Raw genomic sequence first — 27,011 nt, forward strand, 5'->3', positions numbered from 1 at the left:
TGACATCATTTCGATGTTATCTTATCATTTCACCTGTCTGTCTCCTAATGTCGATTTTAGTATCTCATAATTATGATTCTATTTCATAATTTCGACTTTGTATCTAATAATTTTGACTTTTTATCTCATAATTTTAACATACTTTCATCATTTCGATTTTTTTTAATTCCCTGAATAATTTAGCTCATACTTTTGACTTTTTGCCTCATAATTTCAATTTATCTCATAATTTTGACTTCCTATCTCATAATTTAATTTATTTGATATATAACATTTTCTAAATCTCAGAATATTAACATTTTATCTCCTAATTTCAACAAAGTTCATTTCATAATTTTGTTTTCATCTCATGTCGATTTTTTAAAATCTCATAATTACAACGTGAATTCATTATTTATACTCTTATTTCATAACTTTGACTTTATATCCAAACAATTTGACTTATATTTAATAATTATAACTTTTGAACTCAAAATATGAACTTTATGTCAATTATTTTCTGGTGGCAGACAAGGGCTTCCAAAAGAAACTGGGAAAAATAAGCAATAAAAAGCAAAGAGATTAATTATTTTTTTACTTGCGTGTCAAATATTAAATAAGTAAATAGTAGAGAAACTCTTGTTGGATCAGATGTTTCTTGTCGCCTATCTCAAAGATTTGCGTTGAAATTAGTATGTCAATGATTAATTACAATTATACAATACATGTAAATAGTTAGATGTTTTTTGAATAAGAATTATAACCCAGAACATATTTTGAAAAATTTTTATTGAAGACACATCACACTGACAGATGACACTCTAATAAAAATAGTCAATATAATTGCATCCATTCGTTTTCAAAAATGTGTCCCTTTTTACATTTGGACATGATGTATGAAATCCCTTGAAGCCATACCATCATTTTCTCTGTAAATTCACGTTTACAATCATACAGTATATACAATAATACAAACAATACTGTATAGGAACAAAACCACATCACCTCATCTTCCCTTATTAGGTAAAAATGTTTCCCAATCATGTCTTTGTTTATTATTCCTTTCAGGAAGTACACAAATCCCTTCAGATCTACAAGTAATAAATGTTCCTATGATAATAATATTATCTGAAATACTACGGTACAGTTATGGCAAAACAGGCACAACAATAAATATTATTCAAATTCCTAAATACCAAAGGCGATGAAAAGGTAAAAAGTGACATAATGGTATATATTAAACGGCAGGTACACGTTAAAACAACACCGCCACTCTTTCAAGTTTCTATCCAACCTTTTGACAACATCAGCTGTTTGTCTTAGCACTTATGGTATGCGAGCTGTAACACTGACGCATGAAGGGGAAATCTCGAGCTGCTTCTAATACAGCTACTGTGCGGGAATTCATAACCACAGCATATTAAAACATAGCGCGACTGCTTTGAACAGGAGTAAGGCAGTCAGTCTGTACATGAAGACAGGATGGCAAAACATTGCTCAGGCACTGTTGTGTTGCTTTGAGGTACAGGGTGGGACCAATAAATGCTACACGCGTCGACAAGATGCCTCTCTGATGGAAGACTGGACGAACATTTAAAAATAAAAGATATAGAGAACACTCTTCTATTTCTATTTCCTCACTTTATGGAAGCGTTTACAGTTAAATATACAGTTTACTTGTGCCTTACAAATAAAACAACAATATAATAGTAAAATAAGTAAAAACAGTACTGTCAGTTTCCCATTATGTTCAAACAATTTCAGTTTCAAATTATGCAGGTGGAAGCCAGAATCCGATGAAGCGGTCGAGACGATAGTGTGTGCTATTGTTTCATACCAGCCACTTCTCCATACAAGTGTGAAACACAGTCTCATTGGAGTGCCACCAAATGTGTTGGACGTCAGGAACAGAACACAAGATCAGATCCCCACGAGCCGCCAAGGTCTTCAAACCAAAGACATCCTTTAAGAAAATCTGGATGAAGAGGAAACAAATATTTCAGCACAGATATTTATATACCGTATTTTCCAGATGATAGGGCGCAGCGGATAATTAGGCGCACTGCCGATGAGCAGGTCGAGTCAGGTATATTTTCATAAAAATGGTGCACCGGATTATAGGGTGCATTAAAGTGGTCGTATTATTATATTTTTCTTTCTAAATTTAAAACATTTCCATGTGGTCTACATAACATGTAATGGTGGTTATTTGGTCAAAATGTTGCATAGATTATGTTTTACATCTTCAAGTCGCTTTTTGACAGTCCCTTCAGGATGCACCGTTTTGTTTACGTGGCTAACTTTTGGCAGTGTCTTAGCCCCATCGTCTTTCGTGTAGCGGTGTAGCGTGCAAGGACGGGAGTGGAAGAAGTGTCAAAAGATCGCGCTAACTGTTTTAATGACTTTCAGACTTTACTTGAATCAATAACGGAGTAGCATCTTCTAATCCGTGGTTCACTAGTGCAATAACAAGGCCGGAAATGTGTCCCGTGAAAAACCGTCGGACCGGAACTCTCTAATAACCAAAGCTCCTTGTGTGAATTATGTAAACTCACTTCACCGGTATGTCTTAGCACTTTCATAGCGAGTTTACTGACAGATATATTGTAAGAAGAACTTTACACTACCGGTACTTTATATTAGAAATGGCAACAGCGGAGGATGAATGTCACATAAGGAAATAGTGAAAAAGAAGAAGCTTATCGACTACCGACTACAAAGGTGGACGCGCACAATTTTTCAGGACTTATGCAAATCCCAAATACAGATCGGCAGGTACCAGAAGGTAAGAAAAGTTGCTTTTGCATAATACTGCAAAACAAAACGCCAGATAATATGTCTTACCTTATACACACACCATAATAATACTCGTATGTTGAAGCACGATATAATCCATCAAGCGGTGCGGCTTCATAGCTTACCAAAGTCGTACTAAAACATTTTGATAGATTTTTGAGTGCCGTGTGTAATGTTCTATATTTTCAATGGAACATATAACATTTTGGTGTTATTTACTTCAGTCAAATTGCAGTTTACATATATTTTTTATGTATGACAGACATCTACTGGTCACATTTATCATTTCACCATGTACCAAATAAAATAGCTTTGAGGTCAGTAAGCACAACCGGAATTATTCCGTACAATAGGCGTTATAAAGCGCACTATCAAGTTTTGAGAAAATTAAATGATTTTAAGTACGCCTTACAGTCCGAAAAAAATAGTAATAATTGCTTTTATTTGCCTGATACTTTACTAATCGCACTTTAAAACTCCCAAACGGCACTTTGTGAACACTAAACTAGTCCTAAGCTGTGTGAAGTTTCCACTCACGTCTTGACTCTGCATCTCAACAACGGTCTCGTTGTCGTTGAAGAATCCAAACTGACTAAAAAAAAAAAAAAAAAGTAAGTACAGGCGAAACAGGAGAGTTAATGTGTAACAGCATCACATGAATATCATCTGTTTGTCCACATGCCAAGATAAGAAAAAAAGTCCCATGTGTGAGCAGGAAATAATCCATTGAAGTTGAAAGCAGGAGTATACAGTAAAAAGTACTGCATGTATTGGACTCAAGTGGGTGTTACAAAAGGGACAATGATAGACACTAGAGCTGGGCATCGAGCATTGATTTACAGTTTGGTAGACATTTGGTCTTACATCTCCATTCTCCCTAACCCATCCAAATTTTTTAAATGTCAATTCCCATTTCCGTTGACCGGAATCGGAATTGGAATCGTCCAAACTCGAACAAAGGCCAACCCTTGCAAACGCACATTAAAAACTGGTGTGTGAATAATCAAAACATTCCAATAATAGTCCTACCTTTTAGCCCATGACGTCAACTCCATTTAACTTTTGTGTGGACTGTGCTTAAAAGCCGAGTCTATGCCAGTAAACCAACCAATTGAAATAAATTCTACTGATTCTTCAAAGTATTGTGGTGAAATAACCATCTAAAAAATGTTTTAAAGAATCGATGATTTCCGTACTATAGAGTTATAGTGGTATCTAAGCTGCACCCCTTAAATAAAAATAAAAAAAACAACAACAATAAAAAAACCTACCATATTGTATATTAGCCACACCACATTATAAGCCACATATATATACATTGCGAAATTAGTTATTTACACAGAAATATTTTGTAAATGTTTATTTACATAACTTAATTGCTTTCAAACGGTGCCTGTAACTCGGCAGTAAAATGGCGGATAAAACAAAACAGAAGTCATCGTTATTGACCCACTAACTGCGGAAGCTAGCTCTCCAAACATCTAAACAGACTCAATAACTCCATGGTGGCGTTTTGGTAAATCTACTTAGGAATTTGTAAAACTGAAATAATACAAAAAGAATGCCATTGTAAGATAATAATAGTAACACAGACCCAATGTGTTAGGATATTAGCTAAGGGTCATGACACTAGCTTGATTACATTACAATAGCACATACAAATATGCATTAAAGGCCTACTGAAACCCACTACTACCGACCACGCAGTCTGATAGTTTATATATCAATGATGAAATATTAACATTGCAACACATGCCAATACGGCCGGTTTTGTTTACTAAATTGCAATTTTAAATTTCCCGCGAAGTATCCTGTTGAAAACGTCGCAGAATGATGACGCGTATGATGACATCATCGGTTGTAGCGGACATGTTCTTCCAGCACCGCTCACGGCTAAAAGTCGTATGCTTTAATCGCATAATTACACAGTATTCTGGACACTGAGTTGCTGAATCTTTTGCAATTTGTTCAATTAATAATGGAGACGTCAAAGAAGATAGATGTAGGTGGGAAGCGATGTATTGCAGCTGCCTTTAGCAACATAAACACAGCCGGTGTTTCCTTGTTTACATTCCCGAAGGTTAGCTTCACTATGGAATAGAGCGGTCAAGCGAACATGGTTCCCGACCACATATCAACCGGCAGGTTTCGGTGAGAAAATTGTGGTAATAAGACGGCTCTTACCGTAGACATGAGCGGAGCTTGCGTCCTTCTGCAGCTGCGGAGTCTCTTACCTCCTCCCACCAGAGACACTGGCGGTCATCACACCCGTAGCCACACCCCTCCGACTTTCAGGTACGACTATATAATCTCACTGAAACACTAGTAAAACAATAAGCAGGTCAGGGATTTCCCAGAATTATTTTAGTAAATGTGTCTAATAACATGTAAATTGCTCCCACTGCCCTAGCCTTTTTTTTTTTCTTCTAGTCCAGTGCTTCTTAACCTTCTTGGAGGTAAGAACCCTGCCAGTTTCATTTGTGCATTCACCGAACCCTTTGGTAAAAAATACCAATTTTTTTTTTTCAAATTTAAGACAATGTTGCACAAAATGAACTGTGCATGAACCACAACAAATTACACACCTGCAAATCAGATGGCAAAAATGAGAGAGAACATCATTTTGGGGGTATCCATAATATGCCAATAGGGAGAAGTTTTTATTTACACGTAGAGTTGGGTGTGTCTTGACCTCCGCCGAACCCTTGAGGCCGACTCATCAAACCCCTAGGGTTCGATCGAACCCAGGTTAAGAACCACTGTTCTAGTCCTTCACTTTCACTATCCTCATCCACAAATCTTTCATCCTCGCTCAAATTAATGGGGGAATCGTCGTTTTCTCGGTCCGAATCGCTTTCGCTGCTGGTGGCCATGATTGTAAACAATGTTCAGATGTGAGGAGCTCCACAACCTGTGACGTCACGCGCACATCGTCTGCTACTTCCGGTACAGACAAGGCTTTTTTATTAGTGACCAAAAGTTGCGAACTTTATTGTCGATGTTCTCTACTAAATCCTTTCAGCAAAAATATGGCAATATTGCGAAATGATCAAGTATGACACATAGAATGGACCTGCTATCCCCGTTTAAATGAGGAAATCTTATTTCAGTAGGCCTTTAAAACATTCCAACAGACATCCCACATGGGACAGTTAGGTAAGTTTGAATTATTTTAGTTATATTGGAAAACTTAAAAACATTGCTTGGAGTGTTGAATGAAGAATCCCTAGTAGGAGAAACGGTATGGAAAATGGAACGGCACTTGTAGTTTCAGTTCAAAGCACTAAACGGAAGGAAATACTTTTGACGTACAACCCGATCTCATCCAAAAGATGGCACCATAGTTCAAACAATAACACACCTTTTCAGTCTCTTTGGGTGTTTTATGAAAACTTTTTGTTGAACACAAAACATTATGGCCGTTCGCAAGGACAAAAGCCATAAATTATCCACACTGTTTTATAAGACGCAGGGTTCAAAGCAAGGTAAAAAAGTAGCGGCTTATACTTCAAAATTTATGGTTACTACCCCGGTTCAATAAAATCATTAAATGTCCAACATTGATCCATTTCTGTGATAGGAGTATGTTCGGAACTGTATGTACTGCATACAATGCTGCTGTGTGTGTTAAAAAAAACACAAAACACGCAAAACTCACCTCGACTGCCAGGGAGTGATGACACCGTCGTCTGGTCCTCCTACAAGCACCAACTTGTCGATTTTTAAAAAGTTTTTCTTCCATTCTGAGAGTTGGACGGAGAAGATCACCATTATCAATCATGTTTATTAGTAAATAGAATCAACTATTCCCATATTTTTTGACTCAGTCAGATATTTAGCATGCTCTGTACTTAGTGATGTCATGCATGCTACAGTAGCACGAAAACAGTTAGCATGCAGGCTGCCCCCACCCCAAAAAACATAAAAACAAAAAAACAACAAACAAAACCCACGAGTTGAGAATTGCTCTAAAGTACAATTGAACCCACTTATATCGACCACGCCAATGTTCTTGCTATGATGACAAAGTGCCCACCTAAGTCGTTGTAGATATACTGTAAATTAATTTTATTTTGTTGATTCTTAGTTCTCCATTGTTGAATGTTAGTGTACCAACATCGCTCAAAAGACTGAAGGCTAATGAACTAACCAAATCTATTGACTGGCTCATTAACATGAACGACAGGTTTGTTTTTATTTGAAGCATGACAACTGACTATGCTGAAACATTTACATTTCCATCTTCGTAAACCAAGGCAAAAACAGCAGCAGCTTTGAACAGAGTGGGTGTTGGTCTCCTCTCTGCTTTGACTGGAAGGGAACTTTATTGTCGATGCACTTAAAAGACCAACGAGCTGTCAAAGAGCAGACATTTAGTAGCCTCGGGACCACCTGTGAGGCAAGACTCACGACAGCACCGCTTGTACGTTCAGGACAACAGCGTGATACGTGCTTTTATTTCCCCAAAACATCCCAAAAAGTTACTTTTGAGAAAGAAAGTCACTAAGAGAAGTTGGAAAGATATTCTATCTAGCAAGAAACCTACTTAGTGGCGTAGTGGGTAGAGTGTCTGCCCTGAGATCGGTAGGTCGTGAGTTCATATCCTGGCTGAGTCATACCAAAGACTATCAAAATGGGACCCATTACCTCCTTGCTTGGCACTCAGCATTAAGGGTTTGAATTGGGGGTTAAATTACCAAAAATGATTCCCGAGCGCCGCACCGCTGCTTCCCACTACTCCCCTCACCTCCCAGGGGGTGATCAAAAGTGATGGGTCAAATGCAGAGAATAATTTTGCCACACCTAATGTGTGTGTGACAATCACTGGTACTTTAACTTTAACTTTAAAGTCGCCAAGGCAACACTGTGCTGAGGACGGCGTGGCGCAGTGGAAGAGTGGCCGTCCGCAACCCGAGGGTTCCTCGTTCAATCCCCACCTAGTACCAACCTTGTCACGTCCTTTGTGTCCTGAGCAAGACACTTCACCCTTGCTGCTGATGGGTGCTGGGTAGCGCCTTGTACGGCAGCTCCCTCCATCAGTGTGTGAATGTGTGTGTGAATGGGTAAATGTGGAAGTAGTGTCAAAGCGCTTTGAGTACCTTGAAGGTAGAAAAGCGCTATACAAGTACGAGTCATTTATTTATTTATTAGGTGTGTGTAGAGACGCCAAGACCCGCCTTACGGTGCTTCTGATTGGTTTACATTGCCTTGTGCCTTCCGTGGTTGGCTACATTTAGGCTAAATAATTTATGGATTTGTCTGGGACTGGGTATTTCGGTCAGTCAATCGGGGTTATTAAATATAAAGTAGTGAATGGGTAAATATAAGCACGAGAAATGTCAAGTGTGGCGGGACAATGGGTTAAATTGCGTGACTCTCACGTAGGGCTGGGCGGTATACTAGTACTATAGTTAATACTTAAAGAAAGCGGTATATATTAAAGACAATCCCGCCATATCAGTATTTTGGATGTGTCTTTGTTACGGCCGTTTGCTCTTCTCTGCACCTGACAATGACTCTCAATGACGATTGATACATTGATTGATTACAGCTTCATTTACACATACACCAATTTGCTTAAGAACCTATATCTCTCCATGTAGCGACTTTATCACCAATCTCATCTGTTTATGTGGTTCACTTCTGTTAGAGAAATAGCACAGAAACTAACGTTAGCTTTGATTTGGGCTCACATGGTAAACAACTTAAATGAATGTTTTGGTCATTGATTCATCCAGACGTATACATTTGTCCAAATGTGGCCAAGTAGACTCATCATAGTAAACCAAGCAACCAATCATGGATTTTGTTACACGTAAGCCAACCAATCATTGATTTTTCCTGTATGTTTTGTCCCCTTCCTGTAGAGTTGTATTTCTCTTTTTCTCTTCTCCCTCTCTCTTCTTTTGTAGCGTGTAGCCTAGCTAACCGCGACATGGGTCTAAAAACAGCTAAGCTCCAGAAATCGCTAGTTGTTTAAAAAGAAGCAAAGCTATTGGGAAATGTAGTTAAGCGCCGTAGATCCGATTTTTAAGTCAATAATTTTTAATGGAAAACCATATTTTTTACCACTGCAGCCGCAAACCGGAATGGATTATCAAAAACCGTACTCATTACGGGAGAACCGTAGTTGTTGGCAGGTATGGCAAAGAGACAGATCAAGATTTTAACACATCGCAGGTCGAAAAAAACGGAGAAAAATGGAAAATAATTTTTTATATTTTTACAGAGATAAAAAAGACAGATTTACAACTATAGACGGGAAAATCCCATGTCTGCTTTTGGTTATTTTGTTAACTAACTGTACTGTAACTGATCTTTTTTTCACCTACAAAAACATCTCAGAAAGACGGCGCCATCTTATAGTTGTTGCCTAGAGATTCACAGATCCAAACCCTAAAATTATCCAGAGCTTTTCTTCCAGTCACTCACCCATAGCCGTGACAAGGAGATGCACACATCTACAACAAGCTTTAAGGTTTGGGACAGGCTGACATTGTGTCATTATGACTTATACTCTTACACAGATTTCAAGTACATTCACGTTGTTGTGACTGTAGTTCTTGCACATTGATAAATCTCTGCAGGGGTCACAAGTTGTCTTTTTTCATGTGTAAACTCAAAGAATTTGCTGACCTGTTGAATTTGGATTGAGTCTTTCACTGTTGAGCACCGCCAGATAGTCACTGCTGTTCACATACATGTCCCTGTGGTGGGGATCTGAAGAGGATGACAACATAATATGAAAGCCAATGAAAAAGCTAAAAATGTTCGATAGTTCGAAGTTCATGTCCCAGCCTCACCATTCCAATAGTTGCAGATGGATATCCTCTGGCCGATGGCTGTATAACAAAGGTGGTACAGGTTGGACTTCACAAACTGAGGGAAAAGATACTTCAAGTAGTCGGTATCTAAGAAGGGAAGGAGGAAAAAAAAGGCACAGGATCCACTGGTGAATTTCAGCAGAAGGGTCGTACCACCAAATTGATGCCATTTGCTTGTGATGTGCGATCGAAACTGAAATATCGATACAGACGATACCAGATATTGATGCTGTAATAACGATTTTCAAAAGAAAAGATTGATACATGTAATACTTTACAGTATATCATTAACAGGAACAAAGTGTAAAAAAAGTAACTAAACTTGTGAATGAGGCAATGCTTTTGTTGAGTGTTACTTACTGTACATGTTCAGTATTTTCACCTTAACATGTTCATGTAAATCAATTGTTAAGTACCGCTAGTTTTTAAGCTACTGGTAGTTCTAAATAATACTTTTATTGTAACGACTGTATTATTTTACTCATTTCCTCTTTTATGGTTTGAAACCAGCCATTGTTGTGAACTTTCAATTTCTATAATTGTGTCCTGTTTTTTCTGTTGTATTAGTTCACAGGTGTCAAACTCAGCTCTGGCCCGCCACATCATTTTATGTGGCCCGCAAAAGCCTGGAAAAAATGGGCTTCAATAAAATACAGATTTTTGCATTATTATTATTTTTTTTACCAAATGCATTCGTTCTTTCAATTTTGACAGAAAAAATGCATATTTTAAACTTTAATATTATCTGATCATGCCAATTATATTATTATATACTGTATTGCAAAACTTTCTTTGTGAGAGAAAAATAAAGTTACATATCTTCTTGTCACCTTTACTTATGATTTTAAAGCAAGTTATACATACAAATATGGCATTCGATTAATCATGACTAATCACAGGTTATTACTCGCATGCATAATGTAAATTTATTTTTCAAAAGCTGCCCTCTTAAAGCAGCCATTACTGCGATGTGGCCCTCAATGAAAATTATTTTGACACTCCTATATTTTAGAGTTTGAAAATAAATAAACAACTCTGTTTTGTGTTTTTTATGCTATGAAGCATGTTATTATTTGAAATACACAACTTTTTAAATTTTTGCGTAAAATATTGGTATCGGATCGGTATCGCCGATACCAGCCTGAATCGGTATCGGATGGAAAAGAAAAAAAGTGGCATTGCACATCACCACCATTTGCTTGTTGTAAAACTCAAAATAAACCAACATCTTGGTCTTTTTTAAACTCTGAATTTGATGAAAACACATATTCAAATACTCAAAAGATGTATTTTAATATGGTGTGGTTTGCCTCGTTGGTGTATTTTGTTGTCTTGCACTTTTGAGTATCATTTGCAAGTATGCAAATGTGAGATGGCCCTATAAAATCACCAATGCTAACCAGTTGCATATTTAGTACGATTTCAATGTAAATTAGTATCGAGCTAGCAAATTAGTTTCAATGCATTCTTTTTATGTTGGAACATCACCGATAAGTTATTTTGTATCTCATGTAAGTCCTATTAACATACTTTGTGTGTGTGTCAGACTTTACAGTGTTTGAATTAAAATTATTAAAAAAGCACCTTAACTGGAGTTTTATTGACAACCTGTAATCGGTCTGCTTCGCCAGCACACAAAAAAAGACGTTAGCCGTAGCGGAACAACGGTCATAAGCCAAAGATGACTTATTAGGGTAACAGGATTGAAAGTAATAAGAGTTTTTAGAAAATAATTAGGAAATACATGAAATATATCAGCCCTTTGAGACACTGGTGATTTAGGGCTATATACTGCAAATAAACATTGATTGATTGATAGCTACCGGTACATGGATGTGATACAAATAGCAATTATCAAATATCAACCCCCCCCCAAAAAAAAGTTAACGCAAAAAAAATATAATTTTGGTAATAGGACTGTGTAATTAAATACAGAAGGATAAAACAATTTTTGGCCTAAATGGACCATGTGGTTCGTAGAAGATTGCGCATTTTTCAGAGGGGTTAATGGGTAACAGGACTGAGTGAAAAATCAAACTTAAGTGTGAATTTTACCTTCTTTTTTTTAAGAAAATACACGGAAAGCACAGTTGTACTAAAGAGTAACAGCAAATAAATACAATTTGTGAATGATTTTAATTATTGTATTTTATGATAAAGAGTCATTTTAGGAAGAGACGGACAGAAAACAAGTGTTTTTTTGTTCAAGATTGTTTAATATTTTCAATTGCATTTATTAAATGTGCAATTAGATCAATTTGCAGAACACTTTACTGAATAAAACACATATTTGACAGTAAATTGTATTATGCATGTATACATTTTATTTCCTGGGGACGCAAAATGGCCCAGAAACCGCTCCTTGGTTTGTGAAGAACTCACCTCCGTATTGTCCGGCCTGAGGGGAGGACAGCGAAATGAACGTGTGCACGTTGTGATCGGGCAAGGTGGAGAGGATTCCCCTGCAAACTAGCCCACCTGGAATAACATTAACAACAATTTCAAGACTGATTTTTTTGGAAAAATATTTTGTTGTTACAAACAAAAAATCAATGTCATCTTGCAGTGCAGGTGTAAAAGAACACATTTCCTTTCTATTGTAGTCTACTTTTATAATATATTTTCTTTATTTCCTAAGCGTTCTGCTCCATAAAAATTCTAGTAGTGGGCATTCTCCTATAAATATTCAATAACCCAATAGAATCATTGGAGCAGAGCCTTTTTTTATGCATGCTAATATAATCCGATACATGTCTTTTTCTTTGATATCGGACCCATCCACAATGTCAATATTTGATCGGGACACCCATTAAGAATCACTCGTAAGGAGTGCCATATTTACAAAATGGATATAGCATATTGACTGAATTGCAGATGAGCTCCTCTTAAAGGGAACATGTACACTTTATAAAGAACAGAGTTCAAATTTCGTCAATTCTGTACCTACTTGACGTGTTTTATCACCCGGAATAAAGCGATTATGGGACTGACACACGTGGGCACACAAACACACCTTGAGAATAGCAGATAAAATGGACTCCCTCTTCAGAGTTTTGCATGATAGGATAAATAGCGGCTTTAAAACCCTCCACTTGCTTCCACATCGGCTGCAGACTCGCACTCCGGTCAAACAAGTCGATCACTGTCACGTTTGTTCCAGGATGAGACTAAAGACGGAGAGACGGAAAAAGTGTCAATATCATTCATTATGATTATTTTAACAGTCGGATGTCGCTCTTATCAGAACGAAAATAGGTATGTTAAATCTTACCAATATTGAATACAAAACACCCATAATAAATGGAAAAAAGACAAAAATCGTAGAATGATATAAAAGTACATTATTTTAGATTTTTTTTAATATACCATGGGTAAGATTGAAAAAAAGAAAAAGAGCAGTTAGTTATCACTGAGCTATTGTGTGTAAAAACATCAGGGATTTATGCTGCCGATTCCAATACCTATCGTCCATGAGTGAGATCGGCCGATACCAATACTGATCACATGTACTAACTTTACATTTTTCTATTCATTTATGGCCTATGTGTCCAAGTCAAGGCTTGCTGGCCTTGACTTGGACACTTGAATTATTGATGGCTCCTGGAACGATATTTGATTGGTATCAAAAGCGGCCGGAACGTCACAGCCGCTTGCTGCTGTTTTCCACGCACCGATACTCAGTGTTGGCGCAAGGAATTTTCAAAATGGGGTCCCAAGGACCCCATTAAGTCATAAAAATGGGCCCTCACAGAAAATTTTTGGGGTTCTAATTTTTTGTAACCGTTTTGAAAACAATGATAAATGTATGCATTATCCTGTTATATCTCACATTCTATATTGTGTTTTGGAAAAATGTTGTCATAAACGTTACGTAATTCATAAAAAAAATAATACGAAAGAAAACACATTTTTATGCATATATACATTTATTCATTTACTTTCTTCTTTCCTTCATGGATCTAAACTTTACCGCTGCCGTTATTTTTTTTCTATATTTTTATTGTAATATTTTCAGAATGTGTTTGTTCTATTTTGGTCAAAGTAAGACAATGAAAACAATTTGAAGTTGTCTTTATTTTTTTTATTTTTTTAATGCCATGATTTTAATAGTCCGACCAGCGTGTGCACAGATATTCCTCCATGCGGCCCCTGAGCTAAAATGAGTTTAATACCCCTGATTTATGGTAAGTACTCCATAAAAAAAATGTTGCCCAATGCTTAAATCTCCAGATCAACTTTAGGTATATCTGTTGATATAAAGTTTTTTTTTTTTTTTTTTTGTATTTTTTTGGTCAAATCCTATTTTTTGGCAAAAACCCCAAATACCCAATATTTTAATATTATATAATCAATATAAAATTGATATATGATTTATTATAACTTTTTTGAGCAATAACAGTATAAAAAAAAACTCCCAGTAAAATTATTGGGGATCCAAAAGTGTACCTCTCATGAAAGTGTTGAAAATAGGTCATACATTTTTTTCCAATGCTTGAGTCTTTAGATCAACTTCAAATCTATTTGTTGATTGTAAGGTTTCATTATTCAGGATTTTTTTGTTTGTTTGTTTATTTTATACCCTTTTTGTCAAATAAATTAGTATTTTATACGGCAAACACATAAAATAAGGAACATTTTCCCCCAAAAATATATTAAAATTTTTGATGTGAAGTAATTGGAGCTTTAAACAGGTCAATAATTCAAACCATTAAATTTGATTGATTAATATTTTTCGAGTAATTACATTTTTAAATTGTAAACATTTTTTTAACGCCTGCATGGCAGCATTGTGAAATTAGAGACAAAATTGCAACTTGTACTCGTTACATTCTACCTGTTTGCTGTTTTATTCCACATTTTTATGTTTCATTTTCTTTTTCAGTAGTATTTTTAAAGGCTGCTGTGAGCCATAAAAAATTTAGCTCAGGGCCACAAATGGCCCCTGGGGCCACACTTTGGACACCCCTGTTTTAGTGTACTTGCGACCCATGAACCCTGGGTGGGAAATACTCAAATATATTATGGCAAGCTTGAATCCCACTACAGAAATTAAGTACAATAAACATGCAGACACAAAAATCCCAGGGCTACAAACAAACACACTGGGGCAACACAAAGAGCAACTTCCAGCAAACAAGCAGAAGTGTATCCAGACATCTTCTAGGGAAACTCAACAGCGTCAAAATTATTTTTTTACATTCATAATGACATACTTGCAATGCACTAAGATCGCAGTAATGGAACCGCAAAGTAGCGGGGAACACCACATTACTGCGCCAAGCACTAATTCGCTAGCTAGCTTAAAAGCTAACATGGATACATGTACAAAACCCAAAACCAGTGTAGTTGAAACGTTATTGTAAATCGTAAATAAAAACAGAATACAATGATTTGCAAATCCTTTTCAACTTATATTCAATTGAATAGACTGCAAAGACAAGATATTTATTGTTCGAACTGAGAAACTTTGCGCCTATAACAATCCGAATGGTTCTTTTCCTCTTTGTTCCAGAGGACACAACTTCCACAGTTTCCCCCAAAAAATTGAAATGTGGACTTGTCAGACCACAGAACACTTTTACACTTTGCATCACTCCATTTTAAACAAGCTCGGGCCAGCGAAGCCGGCGGCGTTTCTTGATGTTGTTGATAAATGGCTTTCACTTTGCATAGTAGAGTTTTAACTTGCACTTACAGACGTAGTGATGAACTGTAGTTACTAACAGTGGTTTTCTGAAGTGTTCCTCAGTTAATGTGGTGATATCCTTTAAACACTGATTTCACTTTTTGATGCAGAACCGCCTGAGGAATCGAATGTCCGCAATGTCATCGCTTAGGTGAAGTGATTTTTCCAGACTCTCTGAACCTATTGATGATATTACGGACCATAAATGGTGAAATCCCTAAATTACTTGCAATAGCTCGTTGAGAAATGTTGTCCTTCAACTGTTCGACAATTTGCTCACGCACTTGTTCACAAAGTTGTAACTCTCGCCCCATCCTTGTTTGTGAATGACTGAGCTTTTCTTTGAAGCTGTTTTTATACCCAATCATGTTCACCTGTGGGATGTTCCAAATAAGTGTTTGATGAGTGAGCATTCCTCAACGTTCTCAGTCTTTTTTGCCACGTGTGCCATCTTTTTTGAAACATGTTGCAGACATCAAATTCCAAAAAGCTAATATTTGCAAATAATAACGTTTTCTAGTTCGAACTTTAAGTATCTTGTCTTTGCAGTCTATTCAATTGAATATAGGTTGAAAAGTATTTCCAAATCATTGTATTCTGTTTTTATTTACGATTTACACAATGTGCCAACATACCCTAATCTAAACTTGTATAAACACGCGAGCAACTAAGGTAGTCAATTCTGCACATTGGACCTAGAAGCTGTGCTCACTTAGCACTGAGTGGTCGATCTATACTCCCAGGAAACATGGTGAGTCTGAGTTTAACAAGTGCAGTTATCAATGATGGTTCTTCGATAATTTCAATTTAAAAGAGTAATACCACGGTTGGTTACATCCTTAGTTGTGAAGCGGGCCCATGTACGGTGATTTTTAACTAGTTTTTAAGTAAGCAGGAAGCATTCAGCTATTTCATGGACATGCAAATGCGAATCAAAACGAAGATCTCAAATATCAAGTGATAAGGAGTGTTCCCTAATTTCTTCGTAAATAATTAATAATTTCTTGAATTATTTGTAGTAAAGATTCTCTGACGGTCTTAACAAATATAAAAGCCGTTCGCTTGTCATAAACGTTTGAGGTCTGGTTTCAAGCTACATATTCAACATTCATTAGAGTAACAAAAGGCCAAAACTTTATCTTGGTATGACCTTACCAACCTTTTTTCTGAGTCAACACCACCTTATCTACAAAGCCCATTGGAAAACATGTGAAAAGATTGCAATAGTATTGAAAGAAAACATGCAGTGTAAAAAGGTTTTTGAATACGAAAAAAACAGACGTATATGACACTAAAACTGCTTTGATCAATGACCAAATGACCACTTCATATTTGGGCTATTCCACCAAATAAAATGTATAAATGCACAATAAAAATGTATTCAAAATACAGTACAGGCCAAAAGTTTGGAACACCTTCTCATTCAATGTGTTTTCTTTATTTTTATGACTATTTACATTATAGATTGTCATTGAAGGCATCAAATCGATGAATGAACACGTGGAGTAATGTACTTAATAAAAAATAGTGAAATAACTGAAAAAAGGTTTTATATTCTAGTTTCTTCAAACTACCGCTTTGCACACTCTTGGCATTCTCTCGATGAGCTTCTAGAGGTAGTCACCTTAAATGATTTTCACTTCACAGATGTGCTAGAAGCTCATCGAGAGAATGCCAAAAGTATGCTAAGCAGTAATCAGAGCAAAGGGTGGCTATTTTGAAGAAACTAGAATATAAAACAGTTTTCAGTTATTTCACTTTTTTTTGTTAAGTAAATAACTCCACATGTGTTCATTCATAGTTTTGATTCCTTCAGTGACAATCTACAATGTAGAAACACATTGAATTAGAAGTTGGGTCAAAACTTTTGGCCTGTACTGTATATTTTTTATTTTTTATTATGCAAAGTGTGTTTAATATTTTCTTGATTTTATGCTTAATAAATCAAATTAAAAAGATGAACTTAAACTTCTTCGAACACTGGATAAAAATAGAATTTGTTGCTGGTCGTCGCTTCCAGAGGAACTGCATTTCCCCCCTATGCGGTACAAAAAAGCTGTTGTCTATTTTTTCTCTGCATTTTAATGAATATAAAACTGCTAGCAAGAGGTGGCTAACATTGCATCCTATAAATCCCTCCCAAAAAACTGTAACAACTTTATACACATGCTGTAATAATTTAAATACATTCATGATAACATGTCATACTTAAACTATGTTGGTAATTTTAAGTATTACAGGAACTTCTTTCCTGTGTCATTGTTAATAATGACACAGGAATCATGGCAGACTTCCTGAGATTTGGTGAATCAAAGAACTTTGGGACAAACGATGATCCAGGACCTTATTTTTTGAGCCTGCGTATAGGGAAGATGATGTACGCATTTTAGAAGGTGGTTGCTAAGCAGATCCAGCTCTAGTAAAACACTAAGCATCATGTAGCACTAGTAGAAATACAAAAAATCAGAACATAACAAAACAGTCATGAACAATGTCTGCTCTCACTGGGATGCTTGTATCTTTCAGCACGAGGAATGTAAACAGAGCGTTTTTGGCAGTTTTTGGATTTACACACAGAATAGATTAATCCCATTACCTGCATTGTTACCTGCCTCTTTCTGGCATTTTTTTTTTTATGATTTAGAACGCACAGAAAAAACATGGATTGTGAATGATGGGCCAAATTCCCCAAAAGAGTAAAGTTTCCCCTAAATGATTGATTGATCCGATTATTTAAAATTGTCTGATTAACAGGAATTCCTACTTTTCAAATAGCAGTATGTCCAACCTTTTATATTTTGACTACTCCCACATTTTTCATCCGATTTCAACCGTCAAAACATCCGTCTTTGTCAGGATATTCAAGCTATTAAATAAAAAATACTAGAAAAAAATCTCGGTTTTCCAGGGACAAATTACCAGGAACGTTCCCTATTGAAAAAAAAAAGGCAATAAACAAACCTCTTCATATCCCACATTTCTCAACTAATACGGACTATTCCAACAGCCACACACTCCACTCACCCTGGAAATTTAAGCCAGCATATTTCCTGGATCCAAAAATTCCTGCATTACCCGGAAATACCAGGAATTGTCCTCCTTTAAAAATGAATAAGCAATATACAAACTTTTACAAGATCAATTCCTCAAAAATGCTCCTTGCTCTAGTTACTCAAGTGCTAGCATACTAACATTAGCGTGCTAACTTTTTTTTAGCTTATTTTGCAACTGTTTACCCCAGAGTCATAACTTGGTAAGCGACACATGCTACCTGTTAGTATGCGAGAATGCTAACCTTTTTAGCTCATTTTGTGACCATTTACCCATAAGTCATATTACTTGGTATGCGACACATGTTAACTATTTGCATGCCAACGCTAGCATTTCAGTTCCAGCCGGGCGTGTCGGCAACTCTCCCATTTTGCTGGCATTTACATGCAAATCCTGCCGGAATTGCACAAATTGTAGTTCAATTGGTAAAGTCTGTCTGTATGAGGCTGGGCTGCACAAAGTATTTACTTCAGAATTATGTTTTAACCAAATGGCTAAATGTGTTAACTACTTCTACCAGCAGCTATAGTGAACCTGATCTACGGGAGGCCTTAAGCCATCATAAATTTAAAATTGGAGTATATTTTAACACTGTTGAGTTCCCCAGGAAGTGTGTAGAAACACTTCTGCTTGTTCAAAGGAAGTTGCTATTTGTGTTCCTCAATGTGTGTTTGTAAATGTGTGTTTGTTGTGCTTTGGGGATGTGATAACGATGATAAACTCAGTAAAACTCCTGACAGCTAGTAATACTCTTAAAAATTGGCAAAAAAAACCTGATAACTGCACTTTGATAAACACAAGGACTGACTGGCGCCAGCTTGCCAGCTTTAACACTAACATGAAAATAAGGGACATTAACAGCTCTCCCCAATAAGAACATAAATACCCCTATCTAAACTTAAATAAACACATTTCTGTCTGAGCAACAAAGCTATTCAATTGTGCATATTGAACCTACAAGCTGTGCTCTATTAGAACAGAGTGATTGTTCTATACTTGGAAGAATAGTACCGGTAGGTGTTTTTACGGTGCGTTCAAGAACCGCACAACAGAGTAGGACGCAAAACGCCCAGCAGAAATAATAGATAATGATAATTGTTTACGCACTTTTTATTTTAATAAATCTTAATGTGCCAAAGTACAAACCAATATTTAACAAAAAAAGCTTAGCCATTAAGATAAAATACTAAGACAAAAACACTATTAGTGAAGCCGAAGCGTAAGAAACACAAAAAAGTGTGTCTATTCATTTCAGTTATTCAAAAAACACTTGGTCAAAATATTTCAGTGTATGTATAGTTAGGTACTTTTGGAGCACATTCAACAATACAATCATTATAATGACAATTGTAATCATTTTGGTCACGATAACTTATATGACATTTTCATATTGTTACATCAAAATTTGTGCTGTAATTTTTGTGTTTGAACCGTTATTGTATTTAAAGCAAGGGTGCTGGAAAAAACATTCATATCCAAATATCGATTTATTACAATTCTGAATCAACTTTTAAAAACGTTTTTTTAGGCCATCTCTGCTCACACTTCCAGTGCGTTTATATAATATATCAGCAATGTAACCTGTTTTAATAAAAACGTTTTGCTATAATTTACACTGCAAATAATTTAATTTTAGGAATCTGTTTAAAACCGAGAACCGCTTTGGAATGGAATAGTCAGCCGAAGAATCGGAATCAAATTGAATTTTAAGCTATTCTGAAATGTACATCCCTAGAATTGCATGTGGTTTTCGAGTGGGATTCAAGATTGTGAAGTGAATTATATTTATATAGCAAATAACGTACTTTTGGGAATCGGTTTCAAACCGAGAACCGATTTGGAATGGAATCGTCACCCAAAGAATCGGAATCAAATTGAATTTTAAAGGCCTACTGAAATGAGATTTTCTTATTTAAACGGGGATAGCAGATCCATTCTATGAGTCATACTTGATCCTTTTGCGATAATACCATATTTTTGCTGAAAGGATATAGTAGAGAACATCGACGATAAAGTTTGCAACTTTTGGTCGCTAACAGAAAAGCCCTGCCTTTACCGGAAGTCGCAGATGATGACGTCACCCGTTGATGGCTCCTCACATCTTCACATTGTTTTTAATGGGAGCCTCCAACAAAAACAGCTATTCGGACCGAGAAAACGACAATTTCCCCATTAATTTGAGCGAGGATGAAAGATCTGAGTTTGAGGATATTGATAGCGGCGGACTAGGAAAAAACAAAAAACAAAAAAAAAGTTTTAAAAAAAAAATGCGATTGCATTGGGACGGATTCAGATATTTTTAGACACATTTACTAGGATAATTCAGGGAAATCCCTTATATTTATTTTGTGTTGCTAGTGTTTTAGTGAGTTTAACAGTACCTGATAGTCGGAGGTGTGTGTCCACGGGTGTCTTGACGCCAGTGTCTCAGGGAAGTCGACGGCAGCTCTATGGACGGTGCAAGCTCAGCTGATCTCTGGTAAGAAGCGACTTTTTACCACAATTTTCTCACCGAAACCTGCTGGTTGACATTCGGTCGCTTGACCGCTGTGATCCATAGTAAAGTTTCACCTCAGGGAATTTTACACGAGGAATCACCGTGTGTTTGTGTGGCTAAAGGCTAAAGCTTCCCAACTCCATCTTTCTACTTTGACTTCTCCAATATTAATTGAACAAATTGCAAAAGATTCAGCAACACAGATCTCCAAAATACTGTGTAAATACGCGGTTAAAGCAGACGACTTTTAGCAGCGCTCATATTTCCTAACAGTCCGTGACGTCACACATACACGTCATCATTACACAACGTTTTCAAGAAGAAACTCCCGGGAAATTTAAAATTGCAATTTAGTAAACTAAAAAGGCCGTATTGGCATGTGTTGCAATGTTAATATTTCATCATTAATATATAAACTATCAGACTGCATGGTGGGTAGTAGTGGGTTTCAGTAGGCCTTTAAGGTATTCTGAAATGTACATCCTTAGAATTGAATGTGGTTTTCGAGATTGTGAAGTGAATTATATCTATAAAGCGCTTTTCTCTAGTGGCTAAAATATCTAAGTTAATTCTATTTATTTTTATTGTGATTACTTATGGAGTATATTGGAAGTGAACACAAGTTATAGCAACTGTTATGTAATAAAAAAGGGGTAGGATTAAATTAGCTCTGCTTCTTCCTACTCCTTTTCGAACATGTTGAAAAGAGAAACTGGAAATTGTGATGTATCATGTTATATGCTTGCATGTTAACTCAACTCAACTCAATATTTAAACCAGTGTGGGTGGCGCTGGGAGCAGGTGGGTAAAGTGTCTTGCCCAAAGACACAATGGCAATTGCTAAGATGGTGGAAGCGGGGATTGAACCTGGAACCCTCAAGTTGCTGGCACGGCCACTCTATCAACCGAGTTATACCGTAGTCAAAATACTGGTACATCTAACTCAGTGGTTCTCAAACTTTTTTCAGTGATGTACCCCCTGTGAACATTTTTTAAATTCAAGTACCCCATAATCAGAGCAAAGATTTTTGGTTGAAAAATTGATAAAGTAGTAAAATACAGCACTATGTCATCAGTTTCTGATTTATTAAATTGTATATTGCATTCAATATTGCTCATTTGTAGTGGTGTTTCTTGAACTATTTGCAAAAAAAGATATAAAAATAACTAAAAACTGTGCCCTCTTTGGGGATTGTAATCGAGATCCATCTGGATTCATGAACTTAATTGTAAACATTTCTTCACATAAAAAGAAATCTTTAACATCAATATTTATGGAACATGTCCACAAAAAAATCTAGCTGTCAACACGGAATATTGCATTGTTGCATTTCTTTTCAAAGTTTATGAACTTACATTCATATTTTGTTGGAGTATTATTCAATAAATATATTTATAAATGTTTTTTGAATTGTTGCTATTTTCACGTACCCCTTGGCATACCTTCAAGCACCCCCAGGGGTACGCGTACCCCCATTTGAGAACCAATGATCTAACTATTAGCCACCAAGGGCCACAATCACACTGAACTGTAAATTTAGGTCACAAAAGTACGAGACCACTAAATGTTTAGTCTTTACTAATTCAATGCCAAAAACTCATTATTGTTATTTTCAGTCCTGTCCCTCAAGTGCATCATTTTCAATTTACTTTTATAGACACTGAATAAAGTTAATAAACATTGAATCTTTTAATATATCTTAATTATCAGATTTAGATTTGAATGTCATGTAATTTTGAGAGATTACAACAATAACATTTGCACCCATTCAGCGAAAGAAAATGTCAATGATTAAATTGAACAACAACATAGATTAGATGTGTTCAGTTATTCAATTAAATCACAGCTGTTTATAAACACTATGCTGTATAATACAACAAATAAGATATTTTTAGCACCAACCTCGTTAATGAAGCGTTGCAGGTTCTTAAAATCTCCCGAGCTGTCGAACAAGCCGTGCACGATGATCACCGGCTTGTAGGCGACCACAGCTGCCCACAGACCCCCGACCAGAAGCGGCCAGAGGAGTGAGATTGTCCCGCTACATGCCCCCCTTCTCCGGCTTATCAAATCAGTGACGAAGCCCTTCATAACAACTTTTTTAATTTAAAAAATTATCTACCATAAAAAAAACGTTCTCTACTGAAACACATAGGCGATAAATACACTCTAAGTAAAAGTTAACACCCGCTCCATTTCCACCTCAATTTTGACGACGAGAGATCCATACTGTTTGCCTGTCTTTGTGGGTTCCGGTTTCATTTCAAACGTCACGCCCTAGATTTACGTCACGTCCGGTTAGCAAAATCGCGCTAGTAGGGCTTTATAGGGTTAAAATCACTTAAGAAACGTATAATTGCTGACAAAAATCATGGTTGAGCGAAATTTAAAGGCCTCCTGATATGAGATTTTCTTATTCAAACGGGGATAGCAAGTCCATTCTATGTCATGCTAGATCATTTTGCGATATTGCCATATTTTTGCTGAAGGGATTTAGTAGAGAACATCGACGATAAAGTTCGCAACTTTTGGTCACTAATAAAAAAGCCTTGCCTGTACCGGAAGTAGCAGACGATGTGCGCATGACGTCACGGATTGTGGAGCTCCCCACATCCTCACATTGTTTATAATAATGGCCACCCGCAGCTAGATCGATTCGGACAGAGAAAGCGACGATTTCCCCATTAATTTGAGCGAGGATGAAAGATTCGTGGTTGAGGAAAGTGAGAGTGAAGGAATAGAAAAGAAAATAAGACCAGGGCAGTGGGAGCGATTCAGATGTTATTTGACACATTTACTACGATAATTCTGTAAAATCCCTTATCTGCTTATTGTGTTACTAGTGTTTTAGTGAGATTATATGGTCGTACCTGAAAGTCAGAGGGTTGTGGCCACGGGTGTGGTGACCGCCAGTGTCTTCGATGGAAGCCACGTTTCTCGACGAGGCAAGGCAGCCGGGCTGAGATGATTTTTTTCCCCCCTCCTCCACGGTGTAAGCATCCGACGGTCGGGGGCGGCCGTTGGGAGGAGGCAAGAGAGTCCGCAGTTGCAGGAGGCGAGGCACAATGCAAGCTCTCCGCTCATTACTACGGTAAGAGCTGACTTAATACCACCATTTTCTCACCGAAACCTGCCGGTTGACATGTGGTAGGGAACCATGTTCGCTTGACCGCTCTGTTCCATAGAAAAGCTTCACCATCAGCTTTCGGGAATGTAAACAAGGAAACACCGGCTGTGTTTGTTTTGCTAAAGGCGGCCGCAATACACCGCTTCCCACCTACATCTTTCTTCTTTGATGTTTCCATTATTAATTGAACAAATTGCAAAAGATTCAGCAACACAGATGTCCAGAATACTGTGGAATAATGCTATTAAAGCAGACGACTTATAGCTGGGATCGGTGCTGGATCAAAATGTTCGCTACAATCCAATTTAACTATAGTAATAAAAAGTGAGGACGATTTTAAATAAATAGTTTTTTCAGTAATTATTATTTTTCTTAGTAATTTTATTAATATTACTTACACCTGGCTGTGTTTTAGAAATAGTACATGTATAAAAATAGTAATACATAATAATTATATTGAATATGTTTATATTGTGGGTAGCACGGTGAAGCAGGGGTTAGTGCAGGGGTCGGCAACCCAAAACGTTGAAAGAAACATATTGGACCAAAAATGCAAAAAACAAATGTGTCTGGAGCCGCAAAAAATTTTAAGTCTTATACAAGTCTTATAATGAAGACAACACATGACGTAAGTGTCTATATTAGCTAGAATAGCCTACTATCAAAATGACTATGTGTCGCAGGCTGACGCAAATCTTTGTTGACAGAAATGTTGAAATTGAATATTTAGTCTACACATTTTTACAACATTAGAAATCATTAGTGAATCAGAGGCTACTTAGAAGGTATGATAACTCCTGGAAATGACTGGCTTTTAATGGCCAAAGCTATATATGTGTGTGTCCAAGTTAAAGGAAACGGCAGGCTGTCTTCTTTTAATAGATTCATTACAATCTTAGGCAAGCTAGGTAAAGTTTGCTGTGGTCTGGAACAACATGGCACACGAACAACTATCTGAAATGCAGCCAATATTACATACAGATAATGTGTCATGAGACATGCAAATATAAATCATACACAAAGATGATACAATTTAATTAAATTAAATGAGCTTCAATATACCTACAAATGAGGGACAATGTTGCAATATGTACATACAGGTAGCCTAAATAGCATGTTAGCACTCCAACAAGTCAACATCAACAAAGCACACATTTGTGCATTCACACACAGTATAAAAGTTTTGGTGGACAAAATGAGACAAAGAAGGAAGATTGTGCATGTAAACAAAATGTTGCGTCACAGCCCACACTATGGTGAGTTCAAGAACCGCCAAAATTAGTAGGACAAAAGGATGTTCACCAAATACTCTCATCAGTGAAGCATACACACAAACATATTAAAGAGTGGGCTTTGTAACAGTTGTTAAAAGTTAAAGTTAAAGTTAAAGTACCAATGATTGTCACACACTAGGTGTGGTGCAATTATCCTCTGCATCACCCTCACAAAGGGGTGAGGGTGATGGGAGCCACTAGGGCGGCACTAAAGAGCCGCATGCGGCTTAAGACCCTCGATTGCTGACCCCCGGGTTAGTGCATGTGTCTCACAATACGAAGTTCCAGGGTAGTCCTGAGTTCTATCCAGGGGCTCGGGATCTTTCTGTGTGGCGTTTGCATGTTCTCCCCGTGAGTGCGTGGGTTCCCTCCGGGTACTCCGGCTTCCTCCCACCTCCAAAAACATGCACCTGGGGATCGGTTGATTGGCAACACTAAAAAGAATTGACCCGAGTGTATGAATGTGAGTGTGAATGTTGTTTGTCTATCTGTGTTGGCCCTGTAATGAGGGGGGGACTTGTCCAGGGTGTACCCCGACTTCCGCCCAAATGCAGCTGAGATAGGCTCCAGCACCCCCCGCAACCTCAAAAGGGACAAGCTGTAGAAAATGGATGGATGTTTATATTGTAAAATTCCACTACTTACATCATTCAGAATGCCTTCTTTTTATTGTTTCATTTTTTTTAATAACTTGAAGAAATTCAAAATATTATCCATCCATTTTTTTTATTGATTTCTATAAGATAGAAATGACAAAAACCAAGGGAACTTTCAATATTAGTGTTTTTTATTCACGCTTGAGAGATACGTACGCCTCCAGCTAAGAGGTGACATTGCTTAAGCCAATTAAATGCTACAAATTGTAGAAATGGATGGATGGAAACTGAGATACCAAACCTAACTTGGAAAATTGCATTAAGTTGTAGATGTTTTTCAGCTCATTTTATTCATCCATCTTTATAATGAGGTAAACGTATGCAGAACTCTGCAGGTGCCAGAAACTCATACAGTGGTTTGTGCAGATAAATACATTACTACTATTCAAAACCTGATAGAACATACACAACCCAAAACCAGTGAAGTTGGCACATTGGCTATTTTTGAAGCTTTTCAGGTGGAATTCTTTCCTATTCTTGCTTGATGTACAACTTAAGTTGTTCAACAGTCCGGGGTCTCCGTTGTGGTATTTTAGGCTTCATAATGTGCCACACATTTTCAATGGGAGACAGGTCTGGACTACAGGCAGACTAGTCTAGTACCCTCACTCTTTTACTATAAAGCCATGCTGTTGTAACATGTGGCTTGGCATTGTCTTGCTGAAATAAGCAGGGGCGTCCATGATAACGTTGCTTGGATGGCAACATATCTTGCTACAAAACCTGTATGTACCTTTCAGCATTAATTCAGCATTCACCCCCCATACCATCACGGATGCTGGCTTTTGAACTTTGTGCTTATAACATCCAGATGGTTCTTTTCCTCTTTGCTCCAGAGGACACGACGTCCACAGTTTTCAAAAACAATTTGGAATGTGGACTCGTCAGACCACAGAACACTTTTACACCAGTCCATCTAAGATGAGTTCGGTCCCAGCAAAGCCTGCAACGTTTGTGGGTGTTGTTGATAAATGGCTTTCGCTTTGCATAGTAGTTTTAACTTGCACTTACATATGTAGCAACCAACTGTAGTTACTGACAGTGGTTTTAGTGTCCCTGAGCGCATGTGGTGATATCTTTTACACACTGGTGTCGGTTTTTGACGCAGCACCGCCTGAGG

General features: G+C 37.1%; 1 protein-coding gene across 1 annotated transcript; it reads right to left on the reverse strand.

Annotated features, from left to right (window-relative positions):
• Positions 1-751: 751 nt before the first annotated feature.
• ppt2b (palmitoyl-protein thioesterase 2b) lies at positions 752-23,116 on the reverse strand. Its single transcript, XM_061882104.1, has 8 exons — positions 22,737-23,116; positions 12,613-12,766; positions 11,982-12,077; positions 9,579-9,686; positions 9,412-9,495; positions 6,434-6,518; positions 3,313-3,367; positions 752-1,954 (listed from the first exon to the last, which is right to left on the reverse strand). Exons 1-8 carry the CDS (start codon positions 22,923-22,925, stop codon positions 1,811-1,813), a joined length of 915 nt encoding a protein of 304 aa, XP_061738088.1. The 5' UTR covers positions 22,926-23,116; the 3' UTR covers positions 752-1,810.
• Between the last annotated feature and the right edge of the window lie 3,895 nt (positions 23,117-27,011).

Source organism: Nerophis ophidion, linkage group LG21 (assembly GCF_033978795.1).
Source record: "Nerophis ophidion isolate RoL-2023_Sa linkage group LG21, RoL_Noph_v1.0, whole genome shotgun sequence".
Classification (NCBI taxonomy): Eukaryota; Metazoa; Chordata; class Actinopteri; order Syngnathiformes; family Syngnathidae; genus Nerophis; species Nerophis ophidion.